The sequence below is a fragment of the Trachurus japonicus genome, chromosome 5 (genome assembly GCF_045865225.1).
Source record: "Trachurus japonicus isolate A0001 chromosome 5, Traja_1.0".
Classification (NCBI taxonomy): domain Eukaryota; kingdom Metazoa; phylum Chordata; class Actinopteri; order Carangiformes; family Carangidae; genus Trachurus; species Trachurus japonicus.
Genome location: NC_140911.1, coordinates 23,416,845 through 23,434,939, shown reverse-complemented (window position 1 = coordinate 23,434,939; position 18,095 = coordinate 23,416,845). Strand labels below are relative to the sequence as shown.

The 18,095-nt window shown below is 42.3% G+C and overlaps 2 protein-coding genes across 3 annotated transcripts in view; one reads left to right on the top strand and one right to left on the bottom strand.

Moving 5' to 3' along the window:
- Positions 1-237: 237 nt before the first annotated feature.
- aldh4a1 (aldehyde dehydrogenase 4 family, member A1) lies at positions 238-9,977 on the bottom strand. The gene is made up of 15 exons (XM_085776779.1): positions 9,779-9,977; positions 7,188-7,281; positions 6,990-7,082; positions 6,727-6,774; positions 6,093-6,248; positions 5,783-5,932; positions 5,497-5,571; positions 5,168-5,355; positions 4,073-4,146; positions 3,749-3,945; positions 3,547-3,594; positions 3,311-3,463; positions 2,543-2,664; positions 1,626-1,744; positions 238-1,540 (listed from the first exon to the last, which is right to left on the bottom strand). Exons 1-15 carry the CDS (start codon positions 9,817-9,819, stop codon positions 1,428-1,430), a joined length of 1,671 nt encoding a protein of 556 aa, XP_085632905.1. The 5' UTR covers positions 9,820-9,977; the 3' UTR covers positions 238-1,427.
- Positions 9,978-12,133: 2,156 nt separating this feature from the next.
- Positions 12,134-18,095, top strand: part of rnf123 (ring finger protein 123) — a 133,169-nt gene continuing 127,207 nt past the window's right edge. The window contains exons 1-6 of one of the 2 annotated variants that reach the window (XM_085776775.1): positions 12,134-12,311; positions 12,824-12,937; positions 13,106-13,190; positions 15,938-16,017; positions 16,808-16,905; positions 17,007-17,061. In XM_085776775.1, coding sequence (XP_085632901.1) covers positions 12,856-12,937; positions 13,106-13,190; positions 15,938-16,017; positions 16,808-16,905; positions 17,007-17,061 — 400 coding nt within the window. In that variant the 5' untranslated portion in view covers positions 12,134-12,311; positions 12,824-12,855. Of the gene's footprint in view, positions 12,312-12,820; positions 12,938-13,105; positions 13,191-15,937; positions 16,018-16,807; positions 16,906-17,006; positions 17,062-18,095 lie in introns of both variants that reach the window. The other variant, XM_085776776.1, reaches the window with a different exon arrangement.

Genomic DNA, 18,095 nt, shown 5'->3' with positions numbered 1-18,095 from the left:
CTATGGACGTTTATTTTGGATGGTCATTAGAGATAATGAAATCTACAGCATAAGGAAATCCCACTGAATCACACCACACACGTGTTGGGCCTCTTATGAGAAGGAGGGAGATCAGTATCCAATTACCTTCAAGTAGCAGAAGCTCAGTTTGAAAACCTGTGGTCTATAAGGGAACCATATGATAAAAAGATAATAAACCAAGAAGCAGAGGAAAAAAACAAACAAATCCATGCATGCTATAGTAATAATTAAATATTTATTGTCAAAAATTAATCTGAATATACAGTTAAGGCAGTCACGTTCTGAAAATATAACTACAGTAATTATGTATTTGAGGATGCTTAAGATTCATATAATCTGCACACAATGATAAAAGACTTTCTGGACATTTTCAGCACTTGATCTGTGTTTCATCTTCAAATGGATAAATTAATCTAAATAACCTCTGTCAGGTGAGAATCTGTCAGAACAGAGCTCAGACTGAGTTGCACAAAACTTTTGACCCTAGCTTGTTGGTTTAGCAGTGAACACAACCTGTGAGCGGAGCAGAGAAGGGGATTTTGCTTCTGATGCAAAAATAAAAATCAAACAAAAATCTGGACACAATAGAAAACTACCTCTTCCTCACAGAGATCTCTACAAAATCTCAAATAATATTTCTTTCATGACTAAAACAAATATTAAACATTACTGACCAATAAAATCTTAGGTGTTGTTTGACATTCAACACGTATTGACCTAATCTTCATCATTTCACAGTTAGGACCGTGACTAACGATTTGTTTCTGTTATCGATTAACCTGCCAGGTATCCTTTTGATCAGTCGATCAATTGTTAAGGTAAAAACTGTGTCGACAAACAGCTCAAAACCAAAACAGGTTCAGTTTTACTCTCATAGAGACTAAAGATAACTGAGAACGTTCAGAGCTAACAGGCTGGAACCAGTGAAGTTTTGCTTAAAAACAGTTTCAGCTACTGTATTATTAGACGGATTAAAAAAATGTAATATATTAATTGTTGAACCTAAAGAGACAGATTTTAGGACGAGGAAACTGTTGATATTATTTTTTGTGATAAGCGTACGAGCAGCCAAAGCGGTGTACAGGAAGTCCTCCGTTTGACACAACAACAACAACATGATCATGGAGTCGTGGATGGAAGACGTTGTCGCTGCTCTGCTGCCGATTCTGCTCCAGATACATTCACGTCCTGGTTCAGTGCAGAGCTTCAGTGGACGGACTACGAATCAGGCAAGGAGGCGATCTCTCTTCGTTTCATTCAGCAGAGTCTCTAAGTGTGTGTTGGTTGGTTGTTGTTGGTGATTGGACCATCACTTGAAGGCGATGGAGGGAGGTAGGGAGGGAGGTGGGAAGGGGAGAGAGGAAGGGCTCTGATTGGATCAGCAGGCTTCAGCCCTGGATTCCCCCTCAGCCCATATACGGGTACTTCCACTCATTTAGGGGGACGTGGGTCTCCTTCACCACCTGCGGAGACGTCCACCTCAGGACGTAGTGTGGACCTCCAGGTTTGTCATTGGTGCCTGAGAGAGGAGGAGAGAGTTCACAGCTGAATCAGACCCTGCCGTGGTCACCGGGAGTGACTGGAGAACAGGTAACGACTCTCACCTGACGCTCTGGCGCCACCGAATGGCTGCTGAGCAACAATGGAGCCGGTGGACTTATCGTTGACGTAGTAGTTCCCCGCGGCGTTTCTCAGGATCTTAGCTGCCTGGTCGACCACAGTCCTGTAACAGAAAAATAGGCGGTCACTTACTGGATTGTGTTTCGTAATAGAGGAATAAAAAATTAAAAGGAAACCAAGTACCTTTTATGTTTCAAAACGTATCACCAGGTCTCCATCTAATTAACCAGTAATAACTGAACTATTCAGTCAGACAGTTTTTTGTGAAATAAATACTGTTGCAATTTCAAGTATTTTTCAAACCTTGACAACATAACAATAAAATTTTAGTATTTTCAAGGATTTCAAGCACCTGTGGAAAGCGTCTCAAACAGGAAGTTGCTCTGAACTATGGAGAAATTCTAAGTGACAGATTCCTGGTTTGTTGTTAACCATACTGCTTTCTTTTTGCTGATATTGCTATTTGCTTTTTATCATCTGCGCTATACATTTCTTTGCTGTTGTCTGCTGCTGCAACCTTGTAAATTTCCCTACTGTGGGACCAATAAAGGATTATCTTATCTTATCTTTTCTTAGAGTCCTGAGCCATTTCTGCTGCAGGAGCTTGGGGTCAGATAGAGATAAGAGGCATCGCTCTTGTATTTTCTGTTTAGTTTATACACATTCAATTTGTGCATAAAATAATCAGTGAAAGTAATCAGTGAGTGAAAATGTTGGAATTTTTAAAAAAAATATCTAAATTCATCCTCTCGACCACTCAACCTGAATGTAAAATCAAACACGAGTGCGTGTCCTTGCAGGGACACCACACAGCTGACTGAAAAATGTGAGTCCGGGTTGCTTTATAGACCCAGTCCTGTTGACTCCCATGTTTTAATAAAACACAATAAAAAACACTTACTTGTCATGTGCAAACACGGCTCCTGTCAGAGCGTACGGAGATGTGTTGTCGACCAGCTGCAGCACCTCTTTGTAGTTATTATCAGGATAAACATAAACGGTCAGAACCGGCCCAAAGATCTCCTGCACAAAACACCACAACACAACATTTTAATAAATGTCTGTAACAAATAAACAAACAGAAAAATACATTGTGGTTTACCTTTTTATATTTTTTAAACGTGTATATGTCTTTAATGTTATATTTCTACTAATTGAGAGAATAAAAGGAGCAGTGGAGTTTTAGTGATGGGCACACACACACACACACAATGCGGTTGTGGTGTGTTTTCAGGGTGTGAATCAGACCGTGAAACAGAGTTTGAGAGGGATGAGTTAATCAAACAGCTGAGGACGTTTCTGTGAGACACGTTTCACATGTTTGTGTAGATGATCCACCGGTTCTTCCTGAGCTTAGTCCACGTGCTCACAATGTCAACACTACACAAACTACAACTAAAAAGACTCTATGATATTCCACTAATCATAATCAAACTTATTTGTGAATGGGGAAACAAAAGGGACGGAGACAAAAACATGTCTGTACCTGTGACTTTACCACTTTTCCTTTTTTTTTTTAAACTATTTTTTGGGGCGTTTTTGCCTTTTATCGATAGACAGTTGAGAGACAGGAAACGGGGAAACAAAGAGGGGGGGAATGACATGCAGCAAAGGAACTGGGAGCACACTTGATTTACAACATGAACGTGACACGAAGCTCGTATCAAACCTCGTTCATGATGGCCTCCTGTGGATCTTTGGTCTCGATGATTGTCGGCTCCACAAAGTAGCCCTTCTTATCGTCGCACTTTCCGCCGGCGATGATGCTCAGGTTGGGAGAAGACTTGGCGTGATCAAGCCACTTCTTTATCCGACTAAAAGACTGCAGGAGAAACAAGAAATAGTAAAAAGTCTACACACACAGATACTCTGATGAAAATGTGAGAAAGAGGAAGAGAGAATTACCTTATCATCAATCACAGCGGAGAAGAACGTGCTGAAGTCTTCCACAGGCTGAAGGAGAGAAGAGAAGAAGATCATTAGACACGACCGCTGTGTTATTACGACTCAAATATTCTCTGGCTTCAGCTTCTTAAATGTGACTCCCTTCTGCTTTATAGATTCAGTGGCATCAGAGTTATTTAAATATTCCTCTTTGTGAACTCACGTCTCCCACTTTGATCATTTTGTGAATGTCCAGAAGTCCCTGTTTGATCTCTGGCCACTTGCTGTCTGGTACGTACATCCTGGAGCAGGCCGAACACTTCTGACCTCCGTACTCGAAGGCTGAGCGTATCGTACCCATCACCACGCTTTTGATGTCTGCGGAGCTGTGGACGAAGTGGAAGTTCTTCCCACCGCACTCTGAAAATATCAAGAGCTACACTCAGTGACAGAAACACAACAAAACACTATTTCAAATCTTGCTGTGTGAATGTGGGAGATAATATCCTGACTGCAGATGTCAGGGTGCATCAGAGGTTCTGCTCACCTCCTGCTATCCGAGGGAAAGTCTTGTAGGTGTCCAGGTTCTGGGCGACTTGTTTCCACAGACGCTTGAATGTCCTAAAGAACAAATTCAGTCAGAGCACTGGTGAGGTGCTATCCATAACAGCTACAGCAAATCAGAACAGAATTGGTGAGTGCAACACATTCATGTGATATGAACCAATGTCTCTATAATACCTGGTTAACATGGTGAAAAGAAACGGTTTTCACTGTGATTTCACTTTTTTAAAAAAGGTCCTATATTGTGTTACGTGAACTTCCCATATCTTCTTTTGACTATGGTCTAAGTTCTGTGAAAATATCAAAGCTGCAGTCCACTCAGAAACTCACACAGGCCCTGTCCCATTATGTGCACTTGATCACACTGTAAGTGCGCAAGTGTGTCCCATTTCTCCAACAACCAAAAGTGCAGTGAGCTTGACTTACACAGTAATCAGACAGAAATCCCACAATGCACCAGCTGGTGAAGTCTGCTGTCATCGGGAGCCACGAGCCATGTTTGGAAAATGCCATTGAATAAATATATAAATTTGACTTTCAATCCCATAATCATGATTTTTTAATCTCATTAATCATTTAATCTCAATTTTATATTCTTCTCATTTCATATTGTTGAACTGAATTCCTTTGACCAGACCATATAATTTCACAAATCTCCACGCTAACACTCCAACATTCAATAGATTTTGCAATCTAAGAACATTTTATTTTCTCATTTGGAGAAAAGATGTCAGAGATGCACCCCATGGTGCGCAATGGCACTCAGACACAAGGCTGCACTTGTTAAGTATGTCCCGAATGCTTTTAAATATCCATAAGTGCTTGGCCACTTAATACGTGCTTGCATACTAATGGCAGATGCACGTTCCACGCGGCAAAACATCCCCAAAGTGTGTGCGTAACCAAACACACTCAGTCAAGTGTGGAGAAATGGGACAGGCAGGTTCAGAAACTGAGCCTTAAAACCATCTGTAAGGACTTTGTGACATCACAACAAGGCAGTCATCCCAAGCACCGCCCACCTAAACCCACCGGGTTATTCCAGGCTTTACTTTCTGACATTAGAATTGTTTCTTACGGGACGCTGCCGGTGAAGTTGATGCCCGCCAGGTGCTTAGAGGAGGTGACGGTGTCTCCAAACACTGGACCATCCGCAGGCAGGAACTGGATGATGTTGGGTGGCAGACCGCACTCCCTCAGGACTTTGTAGACGGCGTAGCTCGCGGACATGGCGGTGTCACTGGGCTTCCACAGCACCACGTTACCCTGGCAAACAGGAGGTTAGCATTAAACCCAGACAGAATCCGCGGGACCCGAGGACAGCTGTGCAGAATGATGACCTTCAGGTCGGGACCCAGAAACTGATTTAGCCGCAGAGCAGTCGGAGCCAAACATGGCGACACTCACCATCAGAGCTGGGGTACCTGCCAGGTTTCCACCGATAGCAGTGAAGTTAAAAGGAGCCACAGCTGCTACGAAGCCCTGAGAGGAGAGAGAGCAAAAAGATACAGATGTCAGAGTGAACTTCGATACAAGACTAAAAGCTAAAAGCCCATTTCCTCTCTGTGATGTCATTCACTCAAATAATTAAAACAGATTGTGGCTCATTGTTTTTCCTGCATGGTAATCCAGTATTCACTTGAGCCGATTAATCCCAACACAGCGCAGTGCGAAGAGTGTGAGCTGCTCTCACCTCCAGCCCGCGGTACAGCATAGTGTTGGTGCTTCCATCTGCATCTAAAGGCTGCTGCTTCTCCAGCTCGATCGCATGTTTGGCGTTAAATCTGAAGAAGTCGATCAGCTCTGCGGCGGCGTCGATCTCTGCCTGGACCACCGTCTTACCCTGAAGCACATGCAGCACAGCACTGGATTTGTTGAACACATCTGTCTGTGTGTAGTTACATTATAAGTTGTGAAGTGTTGATCATTGGATTTTTTATGTTACTTTTTCTGGTTTCTTCACTTGGATTTTTTATTCTGTGTGTGTGTGTGTTTGCCCGTACCTGTCCGATCATGGTCTTGGCGAGGATCTCTGCTCTCTTGGGTCCACCGATGACGTCGGCTGCCTTGAAGAGGACCTGGGCTCTGTCCTGGATGGGCTTCAGGTCCCATTCCCTCCTCGCCGCCACAGACGCCAGGATGGCTTTGTTTATCAGCTCCTGCATTAGTCACAGTCAAGTACAGAAAACACAGCAGCATGAAACACAACGAGGAACTCAGGGAACGATAAAACATAGAAACGTGTGAGCTCACAGCTCCCCCTGCTGGACACAGTCAAACACAGTGGGAATCTAATTTTTCCTTGCTTAATGAGACACTTGACTTTGATATAATATAACATAAGCATTTTTACTATTTAAAGTCATGTTTCCAGAGGCTTTAAATCTAATCTCTGATAACTGTGGCTGCATCACTCTTGTTGTTTGACATAGTGAAAAATCATCAGCATCATGTGGCAACTTCATCACATCAGTGTGGTTATAGCAAATACATGGATTAGAAAATAATAAAACATTGTCTATAGTGATTATATGCACTAAATATCATATTTACTTATATTTCCCCACCCACTAAGTTTCTACAAAACAAGACACATTAGTTAGTGTGTATGTGGTGTTACTCTGACACACGTCTTACCTTGTCAGCGTAGCAGAACTTTGCCAACTTGTGTGAGTGATTGAACGGCTTTGAAAAGAAACACAGGAACTTAAAATTAATAGTCGAACAAACTATATATTTTTGATTCGATTGATTACAGGGGGTGTGGCGGTTCAGCTGAGTTTTCTTTCATTTAGCAGAGTAAGTTTATTCAGCTGCATGTTTGAACAGTGATATGTTCAGTGCCCGAGTTTCCATGGAGCAATAGTTTACTCAGATTACAGAAGGTGCTGTTGACTTACGGATAACTGATATCTGATGTCTTTGGTCCACACATGTTCGTCTCCAACCACACATGGGATCTCCTCCGTCTTCCCCTTCAGACCCTCCAAGGCCTAAAACGGCATGAAGTCAAGACAAAGAGACACAGAGATCGACCTGTAGCTCATGTTCTGCAGAGCAAAATGAGTGGTGAATAAACACATGCAGGTTCTTCTCACCTTCAGCAGCTCTTTCCTCTCTGGGCTGCCCTCTTTGAAGCCCAGGATCGGCTCATTTTTCACCTCCACAGCTGCACAGGGGAAGGTTTTAAACCTTTAAACACACAAACACACACAGGTTGTTAAAAGTCCCTCCTCTCTTCATTTTAAACCAGTCTCCTGTCAGACTGGGCCGGCAAAACCACTCAGCAGGAAAACAGCACCGATCAGCAGAGGCCTTTCTGAACCAGCTTCAACTGGCTCTGAAGTGAAGGTCTATGTTGGTTGGGAGGATGTTGGACTCAGGCCCACAGCTGGTTAAAGTCAGGATTTCAGCAATGATGACCATGCACCTCACGGCTGTCTATCACTACAGCATATGAATTTATCTAGAAATAATACAGAAGAAACAACACTTTCGCTCTCCCTCCTCTCACATAAAAGGGATTTCTTTCTAAGAGAAGTTTCTCATTGGTTTCCGTTGTGCAAATAAAATGCTAAAAACTAACTGGAGCAGCTGACAGAGGTGGTACAATGCAAACAGACTCACCCTGCAGGGCAGAGGTATCATTAAGAGTCTGTAGTTACCCGTTTTTCCTGTTGACTCGTCTCATTCTTAACTTGGTCTTTATGGTTTTACCTGCTGTAATCACTTTCTGCAGCACACTGGGTTTCCTTTTGTGGGACAATAAAGACTGAGGTGAAATATTAAAGTTAAACTTTAAACAACAAACATGTGAATCTGTGGACTCCTCATGCATGGTCCAGAAAAGACTGATGTCCTCCAATGTGAAAGCTGTAACTCTTTCAGCTTCAACGATCATCCCATTCTCAAAATATGATCAGAAATCATGAGCATGATTTTGCATTATAACTGATGATTCATGTTATGGTGTATAAAAGCCTAAACTGAATTTAAGTGAAAATTAAGTACAGCATTTCACAAACCCTGTTCCAGGAGACTTGGTTAAGGCATTATTGGTTTCTCATGAGTGAATATATTTGGTGTCTGCTTGTGGGTTTTCAATGACAAGTCGGTTACTGAAGAAAATAACTGCCACGACTGATATGTACTTAATCATTTGTCCCCAGATAAATTTTAGATTTAGATAGGGAGAGCTCTTCTTATTTAGACAAAACAGAAGAAGGAAAAAAATAAACGACAACTGTCCTCATACTTTGGCTGCTCTAACACATTACTCTGTGTCGCTGCTCAACTAGAAATGTTTTAGGTTCTCTTGCTGAGGATTTTACTGCCTCTCTTGAACTTCTTTTTAATGCACAACAGTGTAGTTTGATCCAGTTCCCCTAAAAGTTACATCACAGCAGGTTTGTGGTGTCTTTCATGTATGATTAACTACACCAGTTCAAACTTGGTGAACTGAAGGTCACAGACGACCAACTCTGGAGGAGGAGGAAGAGCAGAAGGCTGCCAGACTGGCTGGTGGCGTTGAAGGCATTACAGACATGATAACACGCCCCAAAACTCTCTTGAGAGCTTTTTAATTTATCCTTAGTAAGTGCTTCTCAACCAGCTGCCTACTGAGGCCCTGTGCTTTTGCAGCCCGGACCCCGAGAGAGAAAAGAAAAGAAACATCTGGATATGAGAGGAATTTAGTTACTTGGGTTTTTTCAGGTGTCACAGGAAAATAAACATTTGCTATTTCTAAGAACCAGTCACTTATTTCTAGAAGTACAGAAGAGAAAGTGCAGAGCCCCTGAAAACCGTCTCATCAACCTTCGACAAAACTTAATGTGACTGAGCTGTGTTGCCCTGTCTTCAACACATAACACCTCCCCATGGACTTGATGGGTTGTTTACTGATATGCTGCAGTCCAGACCATTACCATTATGTCCACATCTGGTCCAAGACAGTGGCTCTGAACTGAGCATCAGACTTCATGAAAGGTTAAAAAACCCAACAACAACTGAAGAGATCAGCACAGCTCTGCAGGGACTACTTACTTCACCCTGACACATCAAAAACCTGCAGAAAAACAGTCAGTGACTGTTGTTAAGATTATGCAGCTTTTAGATAAACAGACGGTCACCACCATTACTCCAATGCAATACTTATTCATTCAAAAGGAGGAAACTGGGGGTTGGCATGGTCAGCAGTGGCACATTGGAGAGTCCAACAAGGCCAGACATCCCACTAATGAGCGGTATCTGCCAGTGTCAACTAGTCAAATCAGCAGCAGTACAGCAGGGCCATGAGGCAGGAAACAGCGGAGGCGCCTGATCCTTCACTATTGACTTTAAACCACATTTCCTTCATATACAAACACACTGTTTTGACCTGAGGCTCTCAAAATGAACTGAAAGTGACGAACCAACTCTCAGAGTCATCCCCCCCCAGTATTTCTGATGATGATTAATCGATTATTAGTTGTGTGCTGCTGCTGAAGCTGAAGCTGAAGCTGACAGAATAACAACTGCAGTGAGTTCAGTGAATAAGACAACCTCCCCCTGGGCTGGTTACACACGTACGCAGGGTCCGAGAGCAGAGCAGGACAGGTGAGTGAGGTTGTTGAGGAGAAGCTAACATTAGCAGGCATGTTGTAACCGTGAGTCTCGTGTACGCTCATGTGAACCGTCAGCTGGTACCTACCCCCGTCGAGACAGAGCCACCGCCGCCCTCACACGGAGCATGTTTCCACCACGGGCTGTTACCACGAGCTGACGGAGAAACACAGCGGACAGACCGACACACACCTGCGGGGAGAGCGGCCGACTGCCGGATCAATACCTGACCAGATAGACAGAGACAAGAGCGAAACCAGATCCAAGGACTACAACCCGATTCTACTAACACTTCCCGGAGGGGACACGTTTTTATTTGAACACCATATTTTGTTTCGTTTTAAAAAAAGAGGGAGTCATTGAACTTGAATATGGTAATACTGAGTATTGTTTTTTAAATGGTCGAATAGTTGTATGGCAACGCATCGTTTTATTTGTTAAAACTTTAACATCTCTCCAGCGTCGCCACCCCTCGTTTCTGTAGAATGGATCATTCCACAGGAGGGTCTGTGATTAGCCAATCAGCGAACAGCAACACATCCTCGGCCAATCGCAGGCCACAGCACTGAGCTCTATATTTGACCAACTTCTTGACCTTTCGGTCACCTCCACATGGTTTTCATCAGGTCACTTTTATTTATTACAAGCGGGAAGACATTTTATATTGGTTTGAAATAAAACGAATTGATTCTACAGTGTGAATATTAGTTGCTAAGATTCAGCTTTCCTCCCCTCCTCGACATACTATGAACTAAATCAGTTTTAAAATTTGGGAAAACATGACAGAACTTTGCTAAGGAAAAAGAAAAGAAAACGACAACATCGGCACTCAGAGCCTGCAACCTTTTTGAATCTATTTGTTCTTATTTTGAATCTATTTGTTCTCTGACCTATTCATTCTGGAACCACTATAACAAATTTTCTCAATGAATAATTTTAACTACTGCCTCATAAATAGGTTTTTAAAATGTCTGACAGTAATGTGAATTCATGAGACAGGTGGGGGAATTACTTTGGCGTAAACAGTATTACCAATCTTGTTACACTAGTAGATTACACAGATTGAATGTGTTGATGACAAGTCAACATGACTTGCTTTCAAATGAATCAACTCTGTATTGTATGATTACTTGAAAGTCAAGTGTAGCTGCTGATCTTTCATTTACTGCTGCAGTATATGAACTTTGAACATTCATTAATTTACACCAGAAGTGTGTGAATTTTGACCCTGTTTCATGTTTGCTGTTTTACTCTGTGTCCATGAGAAATGTGATAAATTTTGCTTTAATAAAAGAACAGTCATGTAATTGGCTGCATGGATCAAGATAACTTAGAGCAGCATGAGAAAAGTAAAATGGGGAACAAGAAACGGCAGCCACAGAAACGTCTCATCCCTGTGACATTATCTGAAGTCAGGTGAACAGGAAATGGGGTGTGGAGGAAAAGCTTCCTTATGTGACTGTACCAAGAGGTTCTTGAGCTTCTCTGAAATCAGCTGGTATAGAAGCTGATGAAGTGGTGACACTGTGTTTATGTAAAGAAGTAAAATAAATGTCCATTAGAATAATACATTGGATATGTCCAGCCTGCATGAATTCACCCTCTGAACAGATCATCGTCTGCAGTGACACAGAACGACCACAGGATGGAGTTAAACTTCAAAATGTTGCTCATATACCTGCCTATCCTGTGACAGCCTCTCTAAAATTACATTTATAGCTTCCTCTTCATTTTCACCTCTAGCAACACAACACTAATGGTGCTGCTGACAATGCATAACAATGTTATGACACATTTTAGCATTATCGAGAACAAAGCGGCAGTTCCTGCAATGAGGATATTACACTTGGGCCTATTATGATTTCAATTACTTTGGGATTGATTGTGCAGCTGTTCACTTTCTATAAAATCATGATCCCTAATTAAAATGTTATAATTTTTATCCTTAGGGCAATTTAAATATTTAATTGCATTAGCTACATTTTACTGCCAGATTCCTATTTTATCTAAAGTGCACACCCTCTCTTAATACTTTCAGTGTTGTTAAGGTTTTTATTTATTTTTAATGAGACCTTTGTTATTTTTTTCTTGGCACTTTTTTTGATTTTATATTATTTGTATCTAGGACATTTTCAACTTAGTTTTGCTTGTCTACATAGTAAATAAAGTCTCTAACTCTGCCATGTATTCCCGAGATAAAATAAAGGTTGAGTAAATGAATTAATGAATGAGTCCCCCCCCCCGTTTCATGCTACTACAAAAGAGGGTCCTGAGTTTTCTTAATTTTTCCACCATATAAATTCACTATAATAAAATGTATATAAAAAAATGATATTAAAATAAATCTTTCACAAATCATAAAATGTTATAGTGCATGTGTCATCATCTGGACCTCCCAACCCAAACCTCAGCGTCATTTTTGCTTCGCGTTTTGCCAAGAGCCGTATTTTGGACCAACTGCCGGCCCGTAGAGTGAGAGGTGTTGACAGAGAGGACTGTTGTGGTAGAAATTAGCCGTTTCCCCGGGACAGCAACGGGACATATCTTCACTGTCAGCCCGACCGTTAGCCTCACTGCCGGGCCACCGCTGGACGACCGGCTCGTTGCTCCCGACGGCGGCGGTAGGTGACACCGTCGAGCTCCCTTAGCGGCTAGCTGCTGCTGTTAGCCGCGGCTAACGCTGACCTGTCTGGGGGAGAGCAGGGCAGAGCAGCCGGGCGAGGACAGAGGCTGTCCGGGCGGAGGGGGTCCACCTCAGCCCGGCTCAACCTACAGCGGGTTCAGGGGGAGGGCACCGGTTCACTAGGAGAGGTTTCATGTATGTATATACACAGGACAGGGTGTTACTGGTAGGAGTAAGCTAACGCTAAGCTGAGGTTTCACTGGTTCACTCATGGTGTTACCGAGGAGTGGTTCACATACAACCTGCAGCACAAGTATCTGCAGTCATTTAATGTATCTGAGGCAAAAGTATCAGCAGTAAAAGTACTCCCTGTTAATGCACCTGCTGTAAAAATGCAAGAAGTAGAAGTATCTCTAAATAGCAGTATGTGCAGTAAAAGTACAGCAGTAGTGTCAGCTTCTTGCAGTATGAGTACATGAATCCCTGAGTGTGTGTCCTGTGTCTCAGCAGTGTGTGGGTGCAGCTGACTCCAGGCAGACACCATGAGCTCTAAAGGAGGAGGCACCGCTCTGACCCGCCGCAACTACAGACTGTCTTCAGACACAGACAAACCCAAAGCTACAGGTACGACCTGCTGATGGAGGACTGCATGTACCCCTCTCTCTCTCACACACACACACACACACACACACACACACACACACACATACATACATATAAACCCAGGGTGACTGTCATTCTGGACGCACCGCATTATAACTGATCATTGCATCGTCCTTGTCCCTCTCTCAGGTATCGTCAATGAGAAGCTGCTGAGTGACTACCTGCATCATGTGTTCCCTTCGACCAAACAAGGACCTGCGGTGGCGTCCCTCAGGTAACGGCCCAGGCTGCTCATCCTTTCTCTGCTGTAGTCAGTTTGCAGCCAAGCCGAAGCAGAGTCTCATTCACGGGCCCTGCTGCAATGACTTATTGGTTAATTTTATCCACAGTACGTTGACAGTGAAGATGCCTTGTGACTTTGCTTTGACGAGTAGCAGATGGATTGTCATGAAATTTGGTGTTCACGTTAATTCCCCCTCTGGCTGTTATCTTGCTATTTCCTCATGGAGGACTGCAGATGAGGCCCTTTAAAACTGGAAAAGCTCAGCCTGGTCTCATGAGTCTGGATTTTTGCTGAGGCAGCTGATGGTCAGTTCAGGATTTGGCATCATCAGCTTGAATCCATGGAGCCAACCTGCCTTGTGTCAACAGCCTGAGCTGGTGCAGTGGTGAAGGGAGTGTTTTCTTGGCATTATGGCCTTAACACCAATTAGTTGCGGTTTACAGTATATGCTACAGTGTACCTGAGTAATGTTGTTGAGACCCTTAAGGCCTCAGTTCATCATCTTCTGACCCCAACGCAGAAGTCACCTCAAACTTTCTCCCCAGATCAGAGTCAGAGGAGATTGGCAGCGTGAACGTGCAGCTGATGAATCTGCAGAAATGAGGTGGTGCAGTGTCGTGAGGAATCCATGACACAAAGAGCCAAGACTGTTTTGGTTCAAACATACTTTTTTGTGTGACATTTGGTAGAAATGTCACTGTGAAGGTACAGTATAAGACCACTCAGTGTAATTAAAACTTCATTAGCTTGGTCCAGTGTGATGATTGTAAGGGCTTTGTTTCGTTTTCTGTGTGAGTAAATGAGGACCTTGAAGGAAAGACTGAATGATATTTAGCCATAAACCCGGGGTTAATTGACTCCTGTAGAGCCTGTAGTGAGGGCTGCTCACTGTCGCCTGGGCATACACGCATTCACATTGTAAAATTATATTTCTAGAGTTTTTGTAAATGTAATTGCTTGGTCCAGACCACCTGTCCCAGGAGTTTTTCCACATTTTATTAACTGAATCTCTGAGATATCGAGTCCTGAGTATGACTGTTTGTTTTCAGTTTCACTGAGGGTTGGAAGATTGCACTTATCTAAGAAGGTCTGCATTGTCACTTGGCTCGCTGCTATTATTATTTTTCTTGCAGAAGACAAAAGTTTGATATATCTTTCATGATTTCTGTTGGGGTGTGAGGACAGATACATTCTTTCATATTTGATTTTACTTGTTGCTTGGTTGTTTTCTGGCCGGAGCTGTTGTGTTTCACATGTCTTTCTATGACGTGTTGAGCTCTTGTGCAACAGATAAAAACTCGGTCACAGCTGCTAAAATTCAGACTGTGTGTGTGTATGTGTGTGTGTTTTACCGTGACCTGGACTAGTGTTTCAGTGGCCTGCAGTCACCGGCCTCTTCCCTTAAGCCAGATAGATTCATGTTACCCTCAGCAGCTCTATACATAGACACACACACACACACACACACACACACACATACATACACACACATACATATACACACACCTCTACACAACTCCTCTTCATTTAACCCTAACAGTGAGGACTGGTTTGGCTTGTTGTGAAGATTAGCCGCAGGATGAATTTCACATGGTGATGACGTTTGAAAAGCTCTTGCAGGCCACACACTGTAGCTCATGAGTAAAAATAAGGTGAGCGACACTTATTCTAGACCCATATTTATCTGGGGTTCAGACACTATTGCCTAATGTGAAGGTGCAGCATCAGGGGGTGTTGTCTGACACCATTTCTACGTTTGTAAAAAAAAAAAGAAAGAAAGAAAAACAGATTAAACCTGAAAAATGGCAGAGAAGCTGAGATCAATGGAGTTGGGGCTTGCCATCGGGCCTGTTTTGGCAGACTGCTCCGTCTTTAGTGGACCCTGGTCAGCTCTATTTTGGCTCAGAGTCTGAAACATTACGATTTAATGACAATGAGATTTTGTGAAGTCAATTGAATTTCTTTGTGCAGAGGTTTTTAATTTCAGGAGAATTCTCATGAGGAGAGTATGGAGCAAATAAAATCTACATGAACGTTATTTTTGTAATTTTAATGTCAATCAGATGTTCTTAATTCTACGGACTGTATCATCTAATTCATTAATCATAACCAGTGATATTTTGTAGTACTCTCAATCCAAGATATATCTATGTTGCCAGTTTCCAGTATTTACTTTTAACGAACTTTGCAGACTTTTTATTCTCAGATATTTATTATCTTTTTATTTTAATTTAATACCTTACTTTTAGCACTTTAATAAGTTCAGGTTCATGCCAAAGAGATACGGTATGTGTTAATTTCCATTTAAATGTAAAACATCAGTAACTGGTCAAGGGGTGGGGGGAAAATTGATACAGCAGTATTTTGTGCAGCGAGACATAGTCAAGTATCGATCTCCTATCACATAAATTGATAATATGAATTAAAGTGTTATGTTTAAGAATATTACAGCTCTTTTTCTGCCTGTGTTGGTCTGTCCATCTGAACTTTTTATGATTGCAAAATGGGATTATCAAGCAATGAACAGATATTATTACATAAAATGTTTCTCGTTTCGTTTCTGGCCGTGATTTGGAAATTCTGAAATAAATAACAATATATTACTGCAATACTCAAGATATTGTAAAATACAGACCTGTTGTCGCAGTAGCTGTAAGTCAAATGATTTCTCATGTTAATTCTTTACACTGAACAATAAAGAGAACATGATAAAAACCCCTCTCCCTCCTCTTTTACAGGAAGCCTCTTGGTTTCCAGGACCTTGGTGCTCACCTGGAGAAACTTCTGTCAGAGGGAGAACCCACTGAGGAGAGCAGAGGTAAACGTTCACCCACAGATGTACAGTAGTCCACATAGTGCTTAGAGTTCGTGTCAATAGTACGGTTCCTTTGAAAACAAGAACCTGACATATTCTCCAGGTGAATCTCTTCCTCTTATGACTCTGCATCGCTGCAAAACTGCATCATAGCAACATCTGGTTAAGTGTGAGACAGGCAGCCAATGACATCTGTATTTAATGATGACAGTGCTGTCTGACATAAATACAGATTCATGACAGTTTGATGGTGTGTGCTGATATTTCCAGTGATTGAACACAGTGAAGTTTGAGACGACATACATTTCTTAGAGCAGACTGTGCCAGGGAAACTGTCAACGCCTCACTGTGTTTTAATCAGCTGAATTAAAACACACAGTTGTTGTCATCATTTACACACTTTTCTGTTTCTGTTGTGAGTCACTGAACCAAGCTGCTGAACGGCAGATAACAATCATTATCTCACGGTACACAGAATCAGAATCACGATAAATCTGTGGTGAATGACAGCACTGATATTTAGGATGAGGGACAACAGAGAAAGTTCATGTACAGCCACCAAGCATCATCTCACTAAGCTGGCGACTTTACAAACTAGAATAAGACAGACGCTCACAGGAACCGTAATGCAGCTGTAATGCAGCCGTATCCTCAGGTCCTACCTTCACTGGGCAGCTGATTATTTACCCAAAAGCTGAAACATGAAGCTGCGTCGAGTCATGGATGTACTCTGAAGCCCTTGAATTGTACTAATTCTTATTCTTTCTTTATTTGGATCTCTCTGTGTCTGCAGACCAAGCGACTGAAGGTCGTCTTGGTCCCCAGCCCGTAGTCCTGGATCACACCAGCGGCTTTGAGGGACTTCTGTTTGTAGATGATGACTTGTTAGGGGTAAGACAATGTCATACCTTCATGACGTCATCCAGAAAAGTAATGCAACACTCGACCGCTTTTGATGTAACCACTGCTTTTTAATTGATTTTTGATTTCAGGTTATCGGCCACAGCAACTTCAGCTCCATCAGAGCCACCACATGTGTCTATAAAGGTAAAACCTGGAGAATGGGTTTACTGTCCTCCTTTATTTAATTTATTTGATTTAATTCTATTTGAGCAGATGAGTTTTCATGTAATCACTTAAACGTAATAGATGAGAGCATGTGACGGCCTCATGCTATTAAAGGACAATTCCAGGCAAATTCAACCTGGAGCTATAGTTTCCTAATATTTTAGGTCTAAAGGAAGGAATCTGAAGATTTTCTTTTTAATTGCTCCTGTTTTGCAGTAGTTGTGTCTGTCCCTGCATCGCCACGGCAGCGATGAATGGGAGCGGACCGATCTTACACTGTTTAGGCTGTGTACATCCCTCAACATACACAGAGGAGTTTATTTACTTCAACATCATTGTAAACGGAGCTGTAATACAAAGTCTTGCACAAGAGTCAAGTTGACACGCTCAGTATGATTCCAGGCAGGGTAACCAATATCCAGACTTACTCTTACTGCTACGAAGATGTTTTTCCTTTGTTGATAAAACAAACGGGAGAGCTTTAAACCTGTAAACACAGTTAGCCGTCAACTTGACTCTCACGTGAGACGTTGCAAGACTTTGTATTACAGCTTTGTTTACAGACATGTCCTCTTGCTTGAAGTAAAGAAACCCCTTGGTGTATGTTTGAATAGCTATCTGACGCTGTCTGTGGGGAAAAAAAATGCGGTTTTGAGGGATGTACACAGGCTAGACAGCGTAAGATCGGTCGGCTCCCATTCATCGCTGCTGTGGCGATGCAGGGACAGACAGAACTACTGCAAAACAGGAGCAATTACAAAGAAAATGTTCATATTCTTTCTTTTAGACCTAAAATATCAGGAAACTATAGCTCCAGGTTGAATTTGCCTGGAATGGTCCTTTAATAATAACAGCATATGATGGCCTCATGCTGAACTGTAGATAGCTCAGCGCCTGGTCTCATATAATGGTCTTTATGTCTGAGAAAATGGAGCTCAGTTTTTTTTTTTAAGACAACAGTGGCATATTATGCAATCTGAACTTTATATCAGGGTTATGATCTGTACAGGCCC

What these genes read in the sequence shown, in the direction of transcription:
- aldh4a1 (XM_085776779.1), bottom strand. Translation starts at nt 9,819, where the DNA reads ATGCTCCGTGTGAGGGCGGCGGTGGCTCTGTCTCGACGGGG. An exon ending in AAATGATCAAAGTGGGAGAC is followed by an intron (nt 3,595 to 3,748) that starts GTGAGTTCACAA and finishes TCTCTCCTTCAG; the next exon opens with CCTGTGGAAGACTTCAGCAC. An exon ending in GCCGTGTTTGCACATGACAA is followed by an intron (nt 1,745 to 2,542) that starts GTAAGTGTTTTT and finishes TTTCTGTTACAG; the next exon opens with GACTGTGGTCGACCAGGCAG.